General features: G+C 44.5%; 1 protein-coding gene across 9 annotated transcripts in view; it reads right to left on the reverse strand.

Annotated features, from left to right (window-relative positions):
• LOC121575713 (DENN domain-containing protein 5B-like) overlaps nt 1–20,555 on the reverse strand; it is a 64,139-nt gene that overhangs the window by 14,387 nt on the left and 29,197 nt on the right. For all 9 annotated transcript variants that reach the window (XM_045212359.1, XM_045212358.1, XM_045212355.1 and 6 more), the window contains 4 exons: nt 15,269–15,953; nt 8,060–8,247; nt 2,039–2,620; nt 662–893 (listed from right to left, as the gene is read on the reverse strand). In XM_045212359.1, coding sequence (XP_045068294.1) covers nt 662–893; nt 2,039–2,620; nt 8,060–8,247; nt 15,269–15,953 — 1,687 coding nt within the window. The remainder of the gene's footprint in view (nt 1–661; nt 894–2,038; nt 2,621–8,059; nt 8,248–15,268; nt 15,954–20,555) is intronic.

Raw genomic sequence — 20,555 nt, forward strand, 5'->3', positions numbered from 1 at the left:
GAAGCCAGACACAGGACTGACTCAGAGGGGTAGGGGCGGCGGGGGTGTTTTGGGGGAAGCGTGTGTGTATATATGCATGTGGATGAGAGAGAGAGAGAGAGAGAGAGAGAGAGAGAGAGAGAGAGAGAGAGAGAGAGAGAGAGAGAGAGAGAGAGAGAGAGAGAGAGAGAGAGAGAAATAGAGCGTAGAAGAATGAGCTTGGTGGGGTGAGGCTTTCTTTGAGAAAAAGACAAATGGGGAGAAAAGGCCAAGGAGAGCATCTGCTGTGGAGAGAAGTCTGACGTTCCCAATGATCACATGAAAGAGGTCAAGAGGGAGGACAGGAGGATGAGACGGAAAGTAATAGGATGGATGTGGAAAGAGATGGATTTATAAGGAGTCCTGTGTGACCTCTGTTAAAGCATGATTGGTATGCCAGCCAGGCAGACAGACTGATAGACAGAAGTCATCTACAGCATGCTGATCAGACAGACAGCACAGAGGAGAGCACATTCTCATTCAAGCCCAAACTTTCAATTAGTCCCCCTCCTCTCTCTACCTCTATCCATATTTGTCTATTACTTACCAAAGACTCATTCTAAACGACTCTCTTTCTCGCTCTTCCACACACACACACCCACCCCCCCTCCCCACACCCCCTCACCGCTCTCCTCTGACTCACCTGACTCCTTGAGGATGGTGCACCTCTGGTAGTTGGAGGACCTCAGACTTGGGGCTCTAACATTGTATAGACGAGCTTTATCGATACGTCCGTCAAACACACGGAGCAGCGGCTCCTTCTCCTCCCATTGGGACATGATCTTGTTGTCGATGAAGGTGGCGAACATCTGGGTCTCGATGAAGTGGGACAGGAAGGGCAGGTAGGGCTCTGGCTGGTCAGACAGGAAGGATGCCTGGAGAGAGGAGATATGTTAGTATAGACACAGATACATTAACATGCATGCACACGCAGGGAAAGATATGAAGACAAATACTACTGGGTAGGGAAAGATACAAATGTAATTACAAAATGATATAGGTACACACAGCAATGGACAGAAATTATAAAATACAATTACAAAATACCATAAAGATCAATGCATCAAAATAAAATACAAAATACTTGTCTTTTGAAATGTATTTAATCAAAATAAATGTACAGTAGCCGGCCCGTACAGCAACAACATTCTCAGTAATGGTTACAGAAACGTTTTACTTGCTATGACTGTGATATGTTGTTGTTCATCTACCTTGGTTGAATGCACTGACTGTAAGTCACTCTGGATAAGAGTGTCTGCTAAATGACCAAAATGTAAATGTTAAAATGAACCAAAATGAACTGCAAAGCACACTGGGTATTATTATTGGCATTGTTTTGGGGGGGAGATCATCATTATCATTAAAATACTGCTAAAATAATAATTAAATAATTAAATAATAATAATAATTAAAATAATGATAATACAATCATCATTAAAATACTGCTCAGCATGCTTTAAAATTGTTCATTTTTACATACACATTTATATTTAGTTAATTTAGAAGATGCTCTTATCACACCATAGTGCCATCAAAGTGGCCCACAAAATTGTGAACAGCTATAAAAAAATGGTATAGAAAAGTATTTTGTACATTGAAAATACAAATTACAGCTCTCAAAAGTATCTTGTAACAAAATACATTGCAGTGTAGTTCATCCCATACATATATACACAACAGAAATACTGCCCATCTGTGGGTGCACAGCACGTAGTATAAACACACACCAACCAACTCTGTTTGCTGGCTGTTTGCTGATATGAATGTATTTCCCCAGTGATTTTATAAATGCAAACATTGTTATTGCCAATACCACGTCTTAACAGCTCCAGCTGTGTTCATCTTACTTATTTATCAAATGGAATATTTTTTATAGTGGATGGGTTTCAGGAAATAATTGAATCCAGCATCTCACAAACATGGTAATGCCCCAGTGGACTTCTATTATCACACAACACAGGCCTCAATAAATAGTCCGTTAGATCAAGGTAAAATGTCTCTGTGTGTCAACCCATCTCACCTTATCAAAATTGTGCATCTGCTCTCGGTTGGTGAGCCAGGACTCCAGGTCCGGAGCACTCTGGATGACGAAGGCCTCATAGTCTGCGAACATCGTGGTAAATCTGCTAGCGAACACCTCCCTCAGCTGTACATTCAGCTTAGCGTTCCTCAGCTCTTCCTCCTCGACTGCCGTCCTCCCCCCCTGGCCCTCTCCCTCACCCCCTACCCTTTTTAGGGCTTCCACACGGACCCCCGTTCTCTTAGCCAGAGCCTGGAGTCTTTCCAGAGTAGTGTTCCCTTGGAGAAGCTCCAACACAGCTAACTGCTCCCCTCCTAGGTTCCCATTCCTCCCATCGTCCTCTAGCTCCCTCAGGGCCTGTTGGCCTTTCAGACCAGGGTGACGGGTAGAGACGGAGACAGGGGTGGTGGTGGTGGTGGAGGGGGGGTCAGAGATTGGAGGAGCGCCCCCCACTGGGGATAGGCCGTAGCGGAGGAGGACTTCACTGAGCTCCTGGATGAACTCTGGTTTGTTAGGGAACTGGGGGAAGTCCTCAGGCAGCTCGATGCAGTGGTTGTCAATGTCCACGAAGCAAAGGTTAGCCTGTAAGGAGAGAGAGAGAGGTTTGGAATGACATGGAAGTTTATACAACAATTATAACATAGCTATTGCTCAATAAATAGATACTCAGAGAGGGGTGTGTTGGGACATAAACAGATTGAGTATTGGGTAACTGGGTCAGTATGTGATTGACACTATAAAGAGATTAATGTCAGTATTAAACCCAAATCTGATATAATAGAGTTACTGCGACAAACCACCAGAATTACGACAAAAACCCTGAGCTCAAGGGTAGTGTGCCAACAACACAGAAACAAACACATGCTTGCACACACACACACTAAATCACAACCACAACTCACACTGACACACATAGAAATTCAAACAAACCTATCATCCCTAGTGTCTTACTCTAACAGACACTTACAAAGCAAGACATACACACTCAAAAACCAACCATAATGGCAGCTTACAGTGGTAGAAATAGGCTTACAGCTTTCTCTCCCAAAGCCCCCAGTCTAATCTATCACCCTGTCGCTCCAGCTCTATAGCCCTCCTCCATCTGAGACACACAGCCCTGGGACCGGGGAACAATGATACTGTATACTGCCTGGATATACAGTTGAAGTCTGAAGCTTACATACACCTTAGCCAAATACATTTAAACTCAGTTTTTCACAATTCCTGACATTTAATCCTAGTAAAAATGCCCTGTCTTAGGTCAGTTAGGATCACCACTTTATTTTAAGAATGTGAAATGTCAGAATAATAGTAGAGAGAATGATTTATTTCAGCTTTTATTTCTTTCATCACATTCCCAGTGGGTCAGAAGTTTAAATACACTCAATTAGTATTTGGTAGCATTGCCTTTAAATTGTTTAACTTGGGTCAAATGTTATGGGTAGCCTTCCACAAGCTTCCCACAATAAATTGGTTGAATTTTGGCCAATTCCTCCTGATAGAGCTGGTGTAACTGAGTCAGGTTTGTAGGCCTGAAAAAGCGTGTGCGAGCAAGGAGTTCAGCCCACACATTTTCTATAGGATTGAGGTCAGGGCTTTGTGATAGCCACTCCAATACCTTGACTTTGTTGTCCTTAAGCCATTTTGCCACAACTTTGGAAGTATGCTTGGGGTCATTGCCCATTTGGAAGACCCATTTGCGACCAAGCTTTAACTTCCTGACTGATGTCTTGAGATGTTGCTTCAATATATCCACATAATTTTCCTTCCTCATGATGCCATCTATTTTGTGAAGTGCACCAGTCCCTCCTGCAGCAAAGCACCCCCACAGCATGATGCTGCCATCCCCGTTCTTCATGGTTGGGATGGTGTTCTTCGGCTTGCAAGCAAGCCCCTTTTTCCTCCAAACATAACGATGGTCATTATGGCCAAACAGTTCTATTTTTGTTTCATCAGACCGGAGGACATTTTTCCAAAAAGTACGATCTTTGTCCCCATGTGCAGTTGCAAACCGTAGTCTGGCTTTTTTATGGCGGTTTTGGAGCAGTGGCTTCTTCCTTGCTGAGCGGCCTTTCAGGTTATGTCGATATAGGACTAGTTTTACTGTGGATATAGATAATTTTGTACCTGTTTCCTCCAGCATCTTCACAAGGTCCTTTGCTGTTGTTCTGGGATTGATTTGCACTTTTTGCACCAAAGTACGTTCATCTCTAGGAGACAGAACGCATCTCCTTCCTGAGCGGTATGACGGCTGCATGGTCACATGGTGTTTATACTTGCGTACTATTGTTTGTACAGATGAACGTGGTACCTTCATGCGGTTTATGGTTTTTGCGACTGCACTTGAAGACATTTTCAAAGTTCTTGAAATGTTCCGTATTGACTGACCAAAATGTCTTAAAGTAATGATGGACTGTCGTTTCTCTTTGCTTATTTGAGCTGTTCTTGACATAATATGGACTTGGTCTTTTGCCAAATTGGGCTATCTTGTCACAACACAACTGATTGGCTAAAACACAATAACAAGGAAAGAAATTCCACAAATTAACTTTCAAGAAGGCACACATGTTAATTGAAATGCATTCCAGGTGACTACCTAATGAAGCTGGTTGAGAGAATGCCAAGAGTGTGCAAAGCTGTCATCAAATTAAAGGGTGGCTATTTGAAGAATCTCAAATATAAAATATATTTTGATTTGTTTAACACTTTTTTGGTTACTACATTATTCCATATGTGTTATTTCATAGTTTTTATGTCTTCACTATTATTCTACAATGTATAAAATAGTAAAAATAAAGAAAACCCCTTGAATGAGTAGGTGTGTCCAAACTTTTGACTGGCACTGTATATACACACACACACACACACATACAGTGGGGAAAAAAAGTATTTAGTCAGCCACCAATTGTGCAAGTTCTCCCACTTAAAAAGATGAGAGAGGCCTGTAATTTTCATCATAGGTACACGTCAACTATGACAGACAAAATGAGAATTTGTTTTCCAGAAAATCACATTGTAGGATTTTTTATGAATTTATTTGCAAATTATGGTGGAAAATAAGTATTTGGTCAATAACAAAAGTTTCTCAATACTTTGTTATATACCCTTTGTTGGCAATGACACAGGTCAAACGTTTTCTGTAAGTCTTCACAAGGTTTTCACACACTGTTGCTGGTATTTTGGCCCATTCCTCCATGCAGATCTCCTCTAGAGCAGTGATGTTTTGGGGCTGTCGCTGGCCAACACAGACTTTCAACTCCCTCCAAAGATTTTCTATGGGGTTGAGATCTGGAGACTGGCTAGGCCACTCCAGGACCTTGAAATGCTTCTTACGAAGCCACTCCTTCGTTGCCCGGGCGGTGTGTTTGGGATCATTGTCATGCTGAAAGACCCAGCCACGTTTCATCTTCAATGCCCTTGCTGATGGAAGGAGGTTTTCACTAAAAATCTCACGATACATGGCCCCATTCATTCTTTCCTTTACACGGATCAGTCGTCCTGGTCCCTTTGCAGAAAAACAGCCCCAAAGCATGATGTTTCCACCCCCATGCTTCACAGTAGGTATGGTGTTCTTTGGATGCAACTCAGCATTCTTTGTCCTCCAAACACGACGAGTTGAGTTTTTACCAAAAAGTTATATTTTGGTTTCATCTGACCATATGACATTCTCCCAATCCTCTTCTGGATCATCCAAATGCACTCTAGCAAACTTCAGACGGGCCTGGACATGTACTGGCTTAAGCAGGGGGACACGTCTGGCACTGCAGGATTTGAGTCCCTGGCGGCGTAGTGTGTTACTGATGGTAGGCTTTGTTACTTTGGTCCCAGCTCTCTGCAGGTCATTCACTAGGTCCCCCCGTGTGGTTCTGGGATTTTTGCTCACCGTTCTTGTGATCATTTTGACCCCACGGGGTGAGATCTTGCGTGGAGCCCCAGATCGAGGGAGATTATCAGTGGTCTTATATGTCTTCCATTTCCTAATAATTGCTCCCACAGTTGATTTCTTCAAACCAAGCTGCTTACCTATTGCAGATTCAGTCTTCCCAGCCTGGTGCAGGTCTACAATTTTGTTTCTGGTGTCCTTTGACAGCTCTTTGGTCTTGGCCATAGTGGAGTTTGGAGTGTGACTGTTTGAGGTTGTGTACAGGTGTCTTTTATACTGATAACAAGTTCAAACAGGTGCCATTAATACAGGTAACGAGTGGAGGACAGAGGAGCCTCTTAAAGAAGAAGTTACAGGTCTGTGAGAGCCAGAAATCTTGCTTGTTTGTAGGTGACCAAATACTTATTTTCCACCATAATTTGCAAATAAATTCATAAAAAATCCTACAATGTGATTTTCTAGATTTTTTTTCTCAATTTGTCTGTCATAGTTGACGTGTACATATGAACTTGCACAATTGGTGGCTGACTAAATACTTTTCCCCCCCACTGTACATACAGAGCAGTGGGACTGGGGAGCATTGATACTGTGTTATAGTGTATACTTCCTGGTTCTACTGTCCCTGTGGAAGGACGACTAGGAGCTACTGTACACTTGAATAACTGAAACGCAGGGTTTACTACCAATTGACTATAGTTTTAGAACAGTACTTGCTAGGCTCCAGATGTGAATTTTATAACTCAACATTTTCTCCTCTGTGTTTTTCTGGGTCCAGGTTTGACTCACGTGCATTGCTCTGTGAGGGCTGCATCAGCTCTCTGTGCACAGATCTGACCTGACGTGGATTGGCCTAACTGAGGTTTATTTAGGTAGTGGAGAAGACTGCAGGCCATCCGCCTGATTTACGAGATGCTGAAAGTGGAGCACGCACCCCGCTGGGTAATTGTACAGGCACACAATGTTTGGCCTAGTTTCGGTTAAAAGCCATTGGTTCCTCTTTTGCATTAAAAAGAAAGGATGGAGGATCAAGAGGGACAAAATGATATTAAACTGTTGGTATTCATGAGTGTGTGCATGTGCGTGCGTGTGTATGTACTTGTTTGCTATTTGCTATGTAAACAAGACTAATATGATTAGGAGACGGATTACTGTTCTGCCATTTGAAATGGAAATTCTATTAATTATTTCTACAGAGCCAGGGTTCAAAAAGGCAAGCCTTTCTTTCATTCATTCACCATTCACATCCTCTCTCTTTCCCTCTCTCTATGATCCTTCCCCCCTTTCCTTTCAGCCTTTCTTTCATCCTCCATTTCTAGGTCATCCTCCTCACTTCAACAAATCATTCAGAAATAGAGATATTACAAAATTAAAACATTTGGCACTGTGTGATCTTTAGGGGAGGAGGAAGGAACACACAGGGGCAGAAAATTGGATTGTGAGGAGGAGACAGGAGCAGCACCAGGGAACGTCGTCGGATGCTGCACTGACTCGGATAATTACCACCCATACGGAATGGGCCAGATTAATGAGTGGTGGGAGAGGGAGGAAGGAGGGAGGGAGAGCCTTGAAGCTGGGAATCTGTTTGGGATGTTCCAGACGATTAAGAGTCTTATCTCGTCCAAAACACATGCTGTGCACGAGGGTTCCATCACTTTCACTGTCTGAGGACGAGGCAGCTCAAGCTGGGAGCGAGGGAGGAGGGAGAGGGTACAGACACACTATCCCAAACTTCACCAAGTCTTTCCAAAGAAATATTAGTTTGAGTTCTTTCTACACAGGAGGAATAGGGGTCTATGTAAACACATTGGGCTGTGGGTGATAAAACCAATAGAAGTATCTCAGAGAGGTTTAAGGTTCAAATACACTAAAATAAATTTCCAATAGACGTTCCTCTACAATAAGAGTCTAAAAGGTGCATTTCTGCTTCCCGCTCAGTCTGAATAGGAGCCAGGTAGTCTGTCTGTGTGCGTGGGAGGCTCATTGTGAACAGTCAGGGTTGGATGGCCTTGGACAGTGTGCAGTCAGCAACAATGAGCCCTTACAGTAACTGCCTATTGTATGAGACCCACACAAAGAAAAAAAACAGACCCTTTCACAGTCGCACACACACAGACACTGACACACACAGTAGTCCATACCTCCTGTGGCAGCTCTAGTTTGGAGCGGTCGGTGCCCTCCTTGGACTGCAGGCCCATGAGGTAGGGCACGGGGGCATCCAGGAAGTGCAGCAGTGAGGCGGGCAGGATGGGTACGTAGACATGCTGCCACTGGAACGGGAAGAGCAGGGTGGTGATGCCCTCCGCAACTGTCATCAACCGCTGGTAGTCTGGAGAGAGGTAGGGTGAGGGAAGGAGGGGGAGGAGAGAGAGGGAAGTTGGGAGGGGGAGAGGTGGATGAGAAGGAGGGGTTGGAAAGGTGGGGGGGGGGGGGGTGAAAGGGAGATGTTGGAGAGGGAGGAAAGGAAAAGAAGCAGAGAATAACTTTAAATCATCCGATCAAAATTGAATCTGGGCGCAATTTGGGATGAAAGGAATTCTGTTTTGATGGATTCAATTTAATCACCATTCTGTGTGTGTGTGTGTGTGTTTGTGTACACGTATGTTGGCCTGCATTGTCTCCCGTTCCAGGTTAAAGATTAGGGCCCGTGATCTCAGCCTGGCTTTGGTATTGAGTTCAGGAGTTCCATCATCCGATATGAATAAAATGATCAGACAGTAAGCCTGAATGACCTTCATAATAAAACACCACCACCCTATACCAATTTATCCACTCAACTTCTCTCCCTCTACCCTTCTCTCCATCCCTCACTTGCTCGCTTTCACTCTCTCCCTCAATCTCTTCGCTGCTAAGGCACAGAGGTTCTGTGTACTTTCATTCAAAATGCATTACACTTTTCAAGGCCAACATCGCATTAAACAGAGACCAAGCCAATTTATATTCTACAAGAGAACTAGGGGACCTAGCATTTTTGTATTGCGTGAGTGTGTGTGTGGGCATGTGTGTGTGCATCTACCTTTCCTCAAAGTCTGTCTGCAAGTGACCACTGCATGCAAAGACCAATGCATGCATCTCACACACAGACAGATGGACAGACACTAATTTGCAGTCTCTCTATTCCCGAATATAGGACTATATATAATGCACATCCAGAGGTGCATTGCATATTACACTGGAAATTACACTGGATATTACACTGGACACACAATACATTCCAATACAGAGCATGGATCCAGACTGGCTACATCTTCTCTCTGTTCCTGAGACTAATTGTCAGTTACTGTGTATTAGACAAACAGAGTAGCTGTAAGGATCCAGATGCTCTTTCAGAGTGCTGAAAACAGCTCCACTTTAGCATCTCGTCCTCTCTGTCTCATGTGCAACTAATCATACTAAGAGAGAGCACACAAGACCTGGCCATTAATCATTGTGTGTGTGTGTGTGTGTGTGTGTGTGTGTGTGTGTGTGTGTGTGTGTGTGTGTGTGTGTGTGTGTGTGTGTGTGTGTGTGTCCATTAGCCACTGTCTGCGCCTCTAATTCTCAATTTTGAGGCCTGGCTACAAACAAGTAATTAGGAACATAACAGGGGTGCTTGCAGGTGCAAGTGTAATGGATGTTATATATCTCAGACTGAAGAGGAGCATCATTTACCTCACCTGCCATCCTGTCTACCATGGAGATGATTAGTAAAAATGGAGAGAAGGAGGGGGTCCGGTGTGAAAAGGCATACGTGTGGTGGAGGGGCATCTGTAGGGGCTCCTACTTATAGGATATTTATGAGAAAACTAAAGACTGTCATGATAGACAGGAGTAATAATGCCCTGATAAAAGACTTGCACCACAGGACCACCTGAAAATGGAATGAGAGTAATTTAGAAACACTGAAAGTGTGGTTTGAGGATTACAGTTATGTATTATATGATTGGATCCCAGATAAGAAAAGTGAGACGGAGAAATGAGATGGAGGCCAACACACAGAGAAAGTGTGGTAGCGAAAGAGCGAGACGGAGTGAGAAAGAGTGGGAGAAACCGAGAGAAAGACCGAACTAAAAGGAGAGTGTGAGAGTTGCTGAGTAACCTTGCTAGCACAGCTGTGGTGCACTGCACACCCACACACTCGTACAATAACACACTGACCGTATACAAGCCAAACCCTCACACCACAATACTCAATTATGTATGAGGGGAAACCTAGAAGAGCTGCAGATGACTTGGGACTTTTACATTACTTTACTAAAGCAATGCATAAAATAAGAGGAACCTACACAGCACACTAATACCCATTTATTTGTATTGCATAACTGTCCCAATTTGCCCTTCAGCTTCTAGTCTACCAAAGAAAAATCATTTTACCGGTAACTACTTCAAAGTATCGCCAACAACCAAGGGGGTCCATTGCTTGAACATGCCTTTTTGGAATTACCTGTGGGAAACCAGTCTCTCTCTGAAATAAACGGAGCAATAGAATCACAACGAGGTACATAAGAGCACAAAAATGAGGATGACGCAGTTTATAACCTAATAAACTCTCACAAGCCTCTGCATGTTGAGGGTTTTAACTTGACACAGCCTGCTCTGTGATGCAGAGAAAGAAAGAGTGATTCTTATTAAAGGATGATTCATGGTACTTTACTCATGTCTCAGCAACTCTATCCCCTCTTTCCCTCCTCTCTCATCCACTGTTATGATCGTATTATGAGAAGATAAGTTTAGCCTCTATATGAATATGAATACACAGCGTCTCGACTGACTTCATTAATACATAAACCGTGCTGATTTGACGCCAGCTCTTCCTAATTTAATATTCAACCCTTCACAGATGTCAAGACTACAGTTTTCCCCGACACGAAAAACATCAAAGCACCCCGCAAAGGCTCATGGGGGGTGAGGGGGGAAAATAAGAGTGAAAAACCAGAATAATATCATTCTCTCTGTCCGGCGTTGACCTCAGCTGAACTACCTGGGTAGGCTAGGTGATTTCAGGCAGAGATGATGCAAAAGTGTTCTACTCTATTTCACAGGGCCATTAAACTTTCACAACTCCCTCCAATACTGCATTCCAATGGAGGGTTTTGTGTAAAATATTGTATATTATTGCTTGATAAATAGGGGAATGCATTGCATTGTTATCATCTGCAAACGTCCAATACAGATACAGCTGACCACAATGCGTGGTAGCTTAGTGGTTAAGAGCGTTGTGCCAGTAACCGAAAGGTCGATGGTTCTAATCCCTGAGCCAACTAGGTGAAAAATCTGTCGATGTGCCCTTGAGCAAGGCACTTAACCCTAATTGCTACTGTAAGTCGCTCTGGATAAGAGCGTCTGCTAAATGACAAAAACAATTATAATAAAAAAAAATGCTGCTGAGGCCAAGTAGAAAATGCTAACGGAAGAGACAAAGATCAGCAGCTGTGTGTCAAGGCTGAACATATGACCTGAGGCAACTCATAGTGAAACTGTTCCCTAACAGACACACACTCTCAGAAGGGAAGAGACAAGCCAACAATGGTTAACAACAGAAACCAGGTGCACTCCAAGCACAGAGAGAGGGGGGAAGGAGACATGGTGTAGAGTCCACTCATTTTCATACCAACAGGATGCTTTTGATCAACCACCTTATTGTGTGCGCTGACTGACTAAGTCTCTCTGGGTGAATGCAGGGATTTTTCTGCTATTGAAATCCTGGGGTGGCCCGCCTAAGCGTTTTTTCTGGTCGCCTAATTTTCGTGATGGAAAAGCGCTTTCAGTGTCAACTTAAACGACTAAAACCAGATATAATGTATGTAGAGAAGATAAAGGACCTTTTTATTATATAATCTTTGAGAACTAGCAATCACCAACATAAATGTCCGGGAGAATAACAAATTCCCCAAACAATGATTTTAGCAGTATACATTTTATTATTATGTTTAAGCAAAAGAACACAGCATTAGCCATGGCATAATGCATAGAATTGCAGGGAATTTGCTTTAAAACTGCAACCTTTTCTCTCAACTGCATGTCAAAATGTGTAGAATTGCAGGAAATTAGTTTTAAAACTGCAACAACAACAAAAATATGCTTAGCTCCATGGAGAAATGTGTAGACTTGCAGGAAATTGGCTTAAAAATGCCAAAGTTTCTCTACACCGGGGCCTAACAAATTGCTCTAAAGCTGCGTCCCTGCCACACCCACCACCTAAGCCCCTTTTTGATCCAGAAAAGGACCCTGGAATGACTAAAATATATAATAGAAATTATTACATCTCAGACCCATGCCCTCCACTGAGCTGCAGGATTGGACTAAACGCCTGCCTGTCACTTCCTCCCTGTGTCTCGGCCAAGGATCACGGTGAGCACTAGGCAGGTTCCGTCTGTCATGATTTCATTGGTTTTTGATGGATCATATAAGACAATCAGGAGATATGGCCAACCTTGTCACATTAACACACAGGCTGCGTACCAAATGGCACCCTATTCCCTATATAGTGCACTACTTTTGACCAGAGCCCAATGTGCCCTGTTCAAAAGTACAGTGAGGGAAAAAAGTATTTGATCCCCTGCTGATTTTGTACGTTTGCCCACTGACAAATAAATTATCAGTCTATAATTTTAATGGTAGGTTTATTTGAACAGTGAGAGACAGAATAACAACAAAAAAATCAAGAAAAACGCATGTCAAAAATGTTATAAATTGATTTGCATTTTAATGAGGGAAATAAGTATTTGACCCCCTCTCAATGAGAAAGATTTCTGGCTCCCAGGTGTCTTTTATACAGGTAACGAGCTGAGATTAGGAGCACACTCTTAAAGGGAGTGCTCCTAATCTCAGCTTGTTACCTGTATAAAAGACACCTGTCCACAGAAGCAATCAATCAATCAGATTCCAAACTCTCCACCATGGCCAAGACCAAAGAGCTCTCAAATTATGTCAGGGACAAGATTGTAGACCTACACAAGGCTGGAATGGGCTACAAGACCATCGCCAAGCAGCTTGGTGAGAAGGTGACAACAGTTGGTGCGATTATTCGCAAAATGGAAGAAACACAAAATAACTGTCAATCTCCCTCGGCCTGGGGCTCCATGCAAGATCTCACCTCGTGGAGTTGCAATGATCATGAGAACGGTGAGGAATCAGCCCAGAACTACACGGGAGGATCTTGTCAATGATCTCAAGGCAGCTGGGACCATAGTCACCAAGAAAACAATTGGTAACACACTACGCCGTGAAGGACTGAAATCCTGCAGCGCCCGCAAGGTCCCCCTGCTCGAGAAAGCACATATACAGGGCCGTCTGAAGTTTGCCAATGAACATCTGAATGATTCAGAGGAGAACTGGGTGAAAGTGTTGTGGTCAGATGAGACCAAAATTGAGCTCTTTGGCATCAACTCAACTCGCCGTGTTTGGAGGAGGAGGAATGCTGCCTATGACCCCAATGACACCATCCCCACCGTCAAACATGGAGGTGGAAACATTTTGCTTTGGGGGTGTTTTTCTGCTAAGTGGACAGGACAACTTCACTGCATCAAAGGGACGATGGACAGGGCCATGTACCGTCAAATCTTGGGTGAGAACCTCCTTCCCTCAGCCAGGGCATTGAAAATGGGTCGTGGATGGGTATTCCAGCATGACAATGACCCAAAACACACGGCCAAGGCAACAAAGGAGTGGCTCAAGAAGAAGCACATTAAGGTCCTGGAGTGGCCTAGCCAGTCTCCAGACCTTAATCCCATAGAAAATCTGTGGAGGGAGCTGAAGGTTCGAGTTGCCAAACGTCAGGCTCGAAACCTTAATGACTTGGAGAAGATCTGCAAAGAGCAGTGGGACAAAATCCCTCCTGAGATGTGTGCAAACCTGGTGGCCAACTACAAGAAATGTCTGACCTCTGTGATTGCCAACAAGGGTTTTGCCACCAAGTACTAAGTCATGTTTTGCAGAGGGGTCAAATACTTATTTCCCTCATTAAAATGCTAATCAATTTATAACATTTTTGACATGCGTTTTTCTGGATTTTTTTGTTGTTATTCTGTCTCTCACTGTTCAAATAAACCTACCATTAAAATAATAGACTGATCATATCTTTGTCAGTGGGCAAACGTACAAAATCAGCAGGGGATCAAAAACTTTTTTCCCTCACTGTAGTGCACTATATAGGGAATAGGGTGCCATTTGGTACGCATCCACGGAACATGTTATAGATGCAGTTTCCGTGCCTCAACCCTTCCATCAAAGCGCCTCCAGGCAAATGAAGCACAGTGTTTTTATTATAGAGAAATTAGAATGCCTTTTAGCAACCGTGTCGCAGGGTAGGAGCGAAATAGGATGCCGCCAACGCTTCCTGGTGAAGAATGAGGAACATTAAAACGTTACTGGAATGTTTTTTCATTCGGAATGAGAGGTTTTTAATTATTCTGTTTTAGCAGCGATTCCGTCAGACAGTTGGTTTGATGAATTAAACATGGGAGATAATTTCTCATCCAAGGATAGATGACAGATGAGTGGGGATGGATGGGAGCGGAGGGGTGTATGAGGATGGAGGGGGGAGGCCTGTCGCTGTCGTTTTCTCTCAAGCAGACAGAAATGGCATGGTGCTAGTCACAGTGGAGTCCCTTTGTTTGACTGACATAAACTCAACTAATGAACTCCCATGCATTACAGATCATTACATTAGGGAAATTAAACTCCATCAACTCTAAAACAAATCAAGAGCCACTTAATGGAAACTCACAACCCAATAATTCAATAGGCAAGACTACTTTCCATTCCAAAGGACGTCAATGGACCAGAACCACCCAATCAAACAGTCAACACACCAGAAGCTCTCGCAATGTCTCTTTCTCTGCAACAGTCTTCAGGCAATCAGATAATGGCATCATGTAGTTTAGTGTTCTGTATTCTACAGTGAAGTCTATGGCAGATACAGTCAGCCTTGGCCTGTCATCTACAGACTGCTGTCTGTTTGTCCTTTGACTGACCATGCTTCCTAATCTCAGCGACTACCCTGCTGCTGTCCAGTCAGTCAACCTGCCTAGATCCAGTCCCAGGGAGAGGAACAGCTCTCTACCACACCCAGATTACAGTAGTCTAATCCTAAACTCATTTGGGCCAGGGAGCCAGGGACAGGCCTGGACCATAGATCACACCTCAGTAATGACACAGCCAGTAACGTTCCATTGGCTCCAGCTGAGGGGATGTGTTGAGGAATAGGGAGGAATGACTTATCCAACCATCCCCCAACCTGGTTTCTGTCATCACCATACCACCTGGCTGTGGCATCTACCCCCACTCAACAACCTGGAATGTAGACGCAGAGAGGAGTGTGTGTGTGTGTGTGTAGTTGTGTGTATATACGTGTAATAAGCGCCCCTTACCCTGTGAGTAGAGCAGAATCTGCATCTCCAGCAGGGTGCAGTTGAACAGCTGCACCAGGTTCTCTACCCCCAGCAGAGTGAAGGTCTGGCCCAGAGGGAAGTCAGCCAGAGGCAGCTCCCCAGGCCCAGGACGCTGACACACGATGGGCTCGTACACCCCGTGGAACTTCAGCGAGCGCCCCGGAGGGGGCAGGGGCACCTCGTACAGGACGTTGTGGACGTAGCTCTCCAGGGGGAGGGGCGGGGGCGAGGCTGCCGTGACGGCCCGGTGCATCTGGGACAGGAAACGGCGGCAGGCGTGCATGAAGGGCATGGGCGTGATCAGACACAACGCCTTGGAGACGTAGAGGGTGTCCCGCGACGCGTCGTAGCCGCCACACGCCGCCGACCGGCACGATGATGAAGATGGAGAATCTGCTTCGTCGAGGCTGCTAGCCAGAGAGTCCATACTGGAGGAAGAGGAGGAAGAGGAGGAGGGGGTGGCGGAGGAAGGGTTCTCGGCCTGGTGCATCTGGTAGAGGGTCTGCATGGCCGAGCAGATCTGAGGGGACGTCACCTCCTCGTAGAAGGTGTGGACGAAGCCGTAGGTGCGAGAGCCGTCCTCCCGCGTGATCAGGAAGGAGTGGAACTGGGGCTCCCGGCTGTCCGCCTGCGTCCTGAACGACAGGCCTTTGGGCATACAGAGCTACGGAGCGAGGGGGGCAATAATAATGATGATTATTAACCTGGTATTAATAATTGAGATGGTTGACAGAACCAACACAGAGGCCTTACATAAGAAACAACTGAGACTGCATGTACCAGACTATGCGTGTACCAGACTGTGTGGGTGTGTACATCTACGTGTGTGTGTGTGTGTGTGTGTCGCATCCCTAATCAAGTCAGCATAATCTACTTTGATAGCACCCCAGTCAGCAACACAGCAGCCAGCATGAAATAAAATATGCTTGATTATCTCCATTATGTTGATTTGCAGAGCTGAGCTGAATACAAAATGAATCATAACACACACACACACACACACACACACAAATGTACCTCTGTCGCTAACACAGATAAACAAGCAAACAGGCACAGGCCTGTAGTTGGCAAATGTTCTGTTCGGACTGGATTATAAGAGGGGTGAGTGAATCATGGTTTCAACTGATCACTAGATAATCACTCCCACACTACCTCAAGAGGCAAATGAAAAACATCCGAAACGCTGCATTTTCTCATCAGAAATGTGATTCTCTATGCTTCCAAATCAAATCATTCTATTCCAAGAAATATCATGAAACTATATGGATAAAGGAGAAAATATTCCTCCCTGGAAGGGAGGGAGGGAGTTGAAACCTATGTTGAAGATGACAAAGGTTAAGACAACAGGATTCTAATATCACTTTGCAACAATGGAGTCAGCTATGCTAATTAGCAACGGAGCTGGTCCCAGATTTGTTGTCTTAACCTGCACATTTTCGACCTACTGTAGGTTGAAACCGGGGAAACATCAACAGGCAATCAACATCAGTACAACTCTGCATGCATGTTGGAGAAAATATGCCTAAACCAACACTGCTCTGAGACACATTATACAGTATCAACAACTCAACACTATCTGACATGTTGTATACATATACAAGTGACTCCGTAGCACAGCAGCTTCATCTAATCCCATTGACACACTTCCATTGAAGTCTCCCTCAAAACTCTCTTCCTGTTCTAACAAAGGGAGCAGAAACTGTTGACCGTTTACAGTAAAGGCTCCAGGCCTAAAAGACATCCCACTCTCCTGTCAACCATAACTGTGTCTGGGGCCATCAACCTGGGGCCTCAGCTCTGTTGTTAGGCTCAAAATTACTTCAGATAGACTTTTCGGAATTCCTAGCAGAACATTTCACAGTATTCCTGGATAATCCCAGGTAATGTTCCCATGTGTTAAGCTATCCCCTTATTCCGGCACAGACACGGGATGATGTGGGGGGTCCAGGTGAGTGACGCACTGATGACTATGGAGCAATAAGTTCAACAAACTGAAGCACATACACATTCATACACACTCACACATACACTCATGCATATCCTCGGGCACTCACTCTCTCTCTTGCTCTCTCTCTCACACAGCTCTCCTTATTCTCACACACACCTTCTGACTCAGGGCCCAATTAACAGGAAAATCCATCAGTGCCAACAGCAGACAGACAGACAGACAAACAGAGACAACAACACAATTAGACTCAACCAAATCATAAGAAAACAAAAAGAGAATTACTTGACACATTGGAAAGAATTAACAAAAAAACTGAGCAAACTAGAATGCTATTTGTCCCTAAACAGAGAGTACACAGTGGCAGAATACCTGACCACTGTGACTGACCCAAACTTAAGGAAAGCTTTGACTATGTACAGACTCAGTGAGCATAGCCTTGCTATTGAGAAAGGCCGCCGTAGGCAGACCTGGCTCTCAAGAGAAGACAGGCTATGTGCATACTGCCCACAAAATGAGGTGGAAACTGAGCTGCACTTCCTAACCTCCAGCCAAATGTATGACCATATTAGAGACACATATTTCCCTCAGATTACAGAGATCCACAAAGAATTCGAAAACAAACCCAATTTTGAAAAACTCCCTTATCTACTAGGTGAAAAACCACAGTGTGCCATCACAGCAGCAATATTTGTGACCCGTTGCCACAAGAAAAGGGCAACCAGTGAAGAACAAACACCATTGTAAATACAACCCATATTTATATTTATATATATATTTCAGACAGACTGATAGACAGAAGTCATCTACAGCATGATGTAGAGAGAGAGAGAGAGAGAGACATAGACAGAGAGAAAGATAGAAAGAAAATAATCGAGGGAGGGATTTATGAGAAAAGGACTGGGATATGAAAAGCAATCATCAGAAGGGCTTTGTTGCCAGGCCCACAGGGGCAGGAAGTGTGATTACACTAGGGTTACCTCCCCCTATGGATAGGGAGAGTAGAGATAAGAGAGGAGGGAAATGAAGGGAGAGTGGGAGAGGGGGATGAGGGAGGATGAGTAGGATGGAGATACTATACATTGAAATTAAGGGGGTTGGGTTGAGGCAAGTAGGGAGAGGGTTGAGATTCATAATGGTTCTGCCATCGGAGCTTTCATAGCTGCACTGCATTGGTGTTCCATTTCAGACCTGGAACCGCTTGGAACACACCGGACAATGGGCCGTCGTTTCCATGCCGACGTAAGCGGAGAACCCGATGTGAATAATTCAGCGGTGCTGACGCCAGTGTGTGGCGTAATGGCCAATACCAACGGAAAAATAGTGACCTTGCATCACGAGAGGCAGGGTCAGCCAACACCCAACGCTTCCAGAGCCTCCTCTATAGGGCCTTGAGGGATACGTATCAATATCAGCTAGCTCTACTGGGGTTCAATATGCTGGGCTAGGCAAACACACACAAATTGACCCACACACACACACACACACACACACACACACACACAAATACACAGAAACCACACCACAAACATTGAATCCCTCAACCACAAAAAAAATACACTTCAGTGGACCGAGATCATTGAGTGACAGGTCAGCAGGACCTTTGGCACTCTCTTCCATGACAGGTCTTGAGTGATTCAATAAATGTTTAATGTAGTCTTCTGGTTTGTCATTTCCTGCAGTGTATGGGTTATTTAAGCAATAAGGCCCGAGGAGGTGTGGTATATGGCCAATATACCACGGCTAAGGGCTGTTCTTAAGCACGACGCAATGCGGAGTGCCTGGACACAGCCCTTAGTCGTGGTATATTGGCCATATATCACAAACCCCCGAGGAGCTTTATTGCTATTATAAACTGGTTAACAACGTAATTAAAGCAGTAAAAATAAATGTTCTGTCATGTCCGTGGTATATGGTCTGATATAACATGGCTTTCAGCCAATCATAATTCAGGGCTCAAACCACCCAGTTTTATAAAATCCTATAAAGCACAAATACAATTTCATCATCACCATCTTAACTTTCCCCTTTTTTCTCATGAATGCAGATATTTCACAATATAAAGCTTTGTTTTATCAGATTTTCCCTCCCCTAACGTTACTTTCCACCCTGGCACGCTTCCCCTCCCCTCATCCTCTGTCAACAAGAAACAACTCAATCTAAACCCAAACTGCAGCAAAGCAGCCACAGTCTGTGTAGCGCAGCCTGCAAAACCCCCTGGGTAAATCAAATCAAATCAAAATCAAATCAAATTTTATTGGTCACATGCGCCGAATACAACAAGTGCAGACATTACAGTGAAATGCTTACTTACAGCCCTTAACCAACAGTGCGTTTATTTTAAACAAAAAAAGTAAGAATAAAACAACAAAAAAAAAAAAAAAAAAAAAGTGTTGAGAAAAACAAAGAGCAGAAGTAAAATAAAGTGACAGTAGGGAGGCTATATATACAGGGGGGTAACGGTGCAGAGTCAATGTGCGGGGGCACCGGCTAGTTGAGGTAGTTGAGGTAATATGTACATGTGGGTAGAGTTAAAGTGACTATGCATAAATACTAACAGAGTAGCAGCAGCGTAAAAAGGATGGGGTGGGGGGGCAGTGCAAATAGTCCGGGTAGCCATGATTAGCTGTTCAGGAGTCTTATGGCTTGTGGGTAGAAGCTGTTGAGAAGTCTTTTGGACCTAGACTTGGCACTCCGGTACCGCTTGCCGTGCGGTAGCAGAGAGAACAGTCTATGACTAGGGTGGCTGGAGTCTTTGACAATTTTGAGGGCCTTCCTCTGACACCGCCTGGTATAGAGGTCTTGGATGGCAGGGAGCTTTGCCCCAGTGATGTACTGGGCCGTACGCACTACCCTCTGTAGTGCCTTGCGGTCAGAGGCCAAGCAGTTGCCATACCAGGCGGTGATGCAACCAGTCAGGATGCTCTCGATGGTGCAGCTGTAGAATTTTTTGAGGATCTGAGGACCCATGCCAAATCTTTTTAGTCTCCTGAGGGGGAATAGGCTTTGTCGTGCCCTCTTCACGACTGTCTTGGTGTGCTTGGACCATGATAGTTCGTTGGTGATGTGGACACCAAGGAACTTGAAGCTCTCAACCTGTTCCACTACAGCCCCGTCGATGAGAATGGGGGCGTGCTCAGTCCTCTTTTTTTCCTGTAGTCCACAATCATCTCCTTTGTCTTGGTCACGTTGAGGGAGAGGTTGTTGTCCTGGCACCACACGGCCAGATCTCTGACCTCCTCCCTATAGGCTGTCTCATCGTTGTCGGTGATCAGGCCTACCACTGTTGTGTCGTCGGCAAACTTAATGATGGTGTTGGAG

This window comes from Coregonus clupeaformis, unplaced genomic scaffold (genome assembly GCF_020615455.1).
Source record: "Coregonus clupeaformis isolate EN_2021a unplaced genomic scaffold, ASM2061545v1 scaf0009, whole genome shotgun sequence".
NCBI classification, from domain to species: Eukaryota; Metazoa; Chordata; class Actinopteri; order Salmoniformes; family Salmonidae; genus Coregonus; species Coregonus clupeaformis.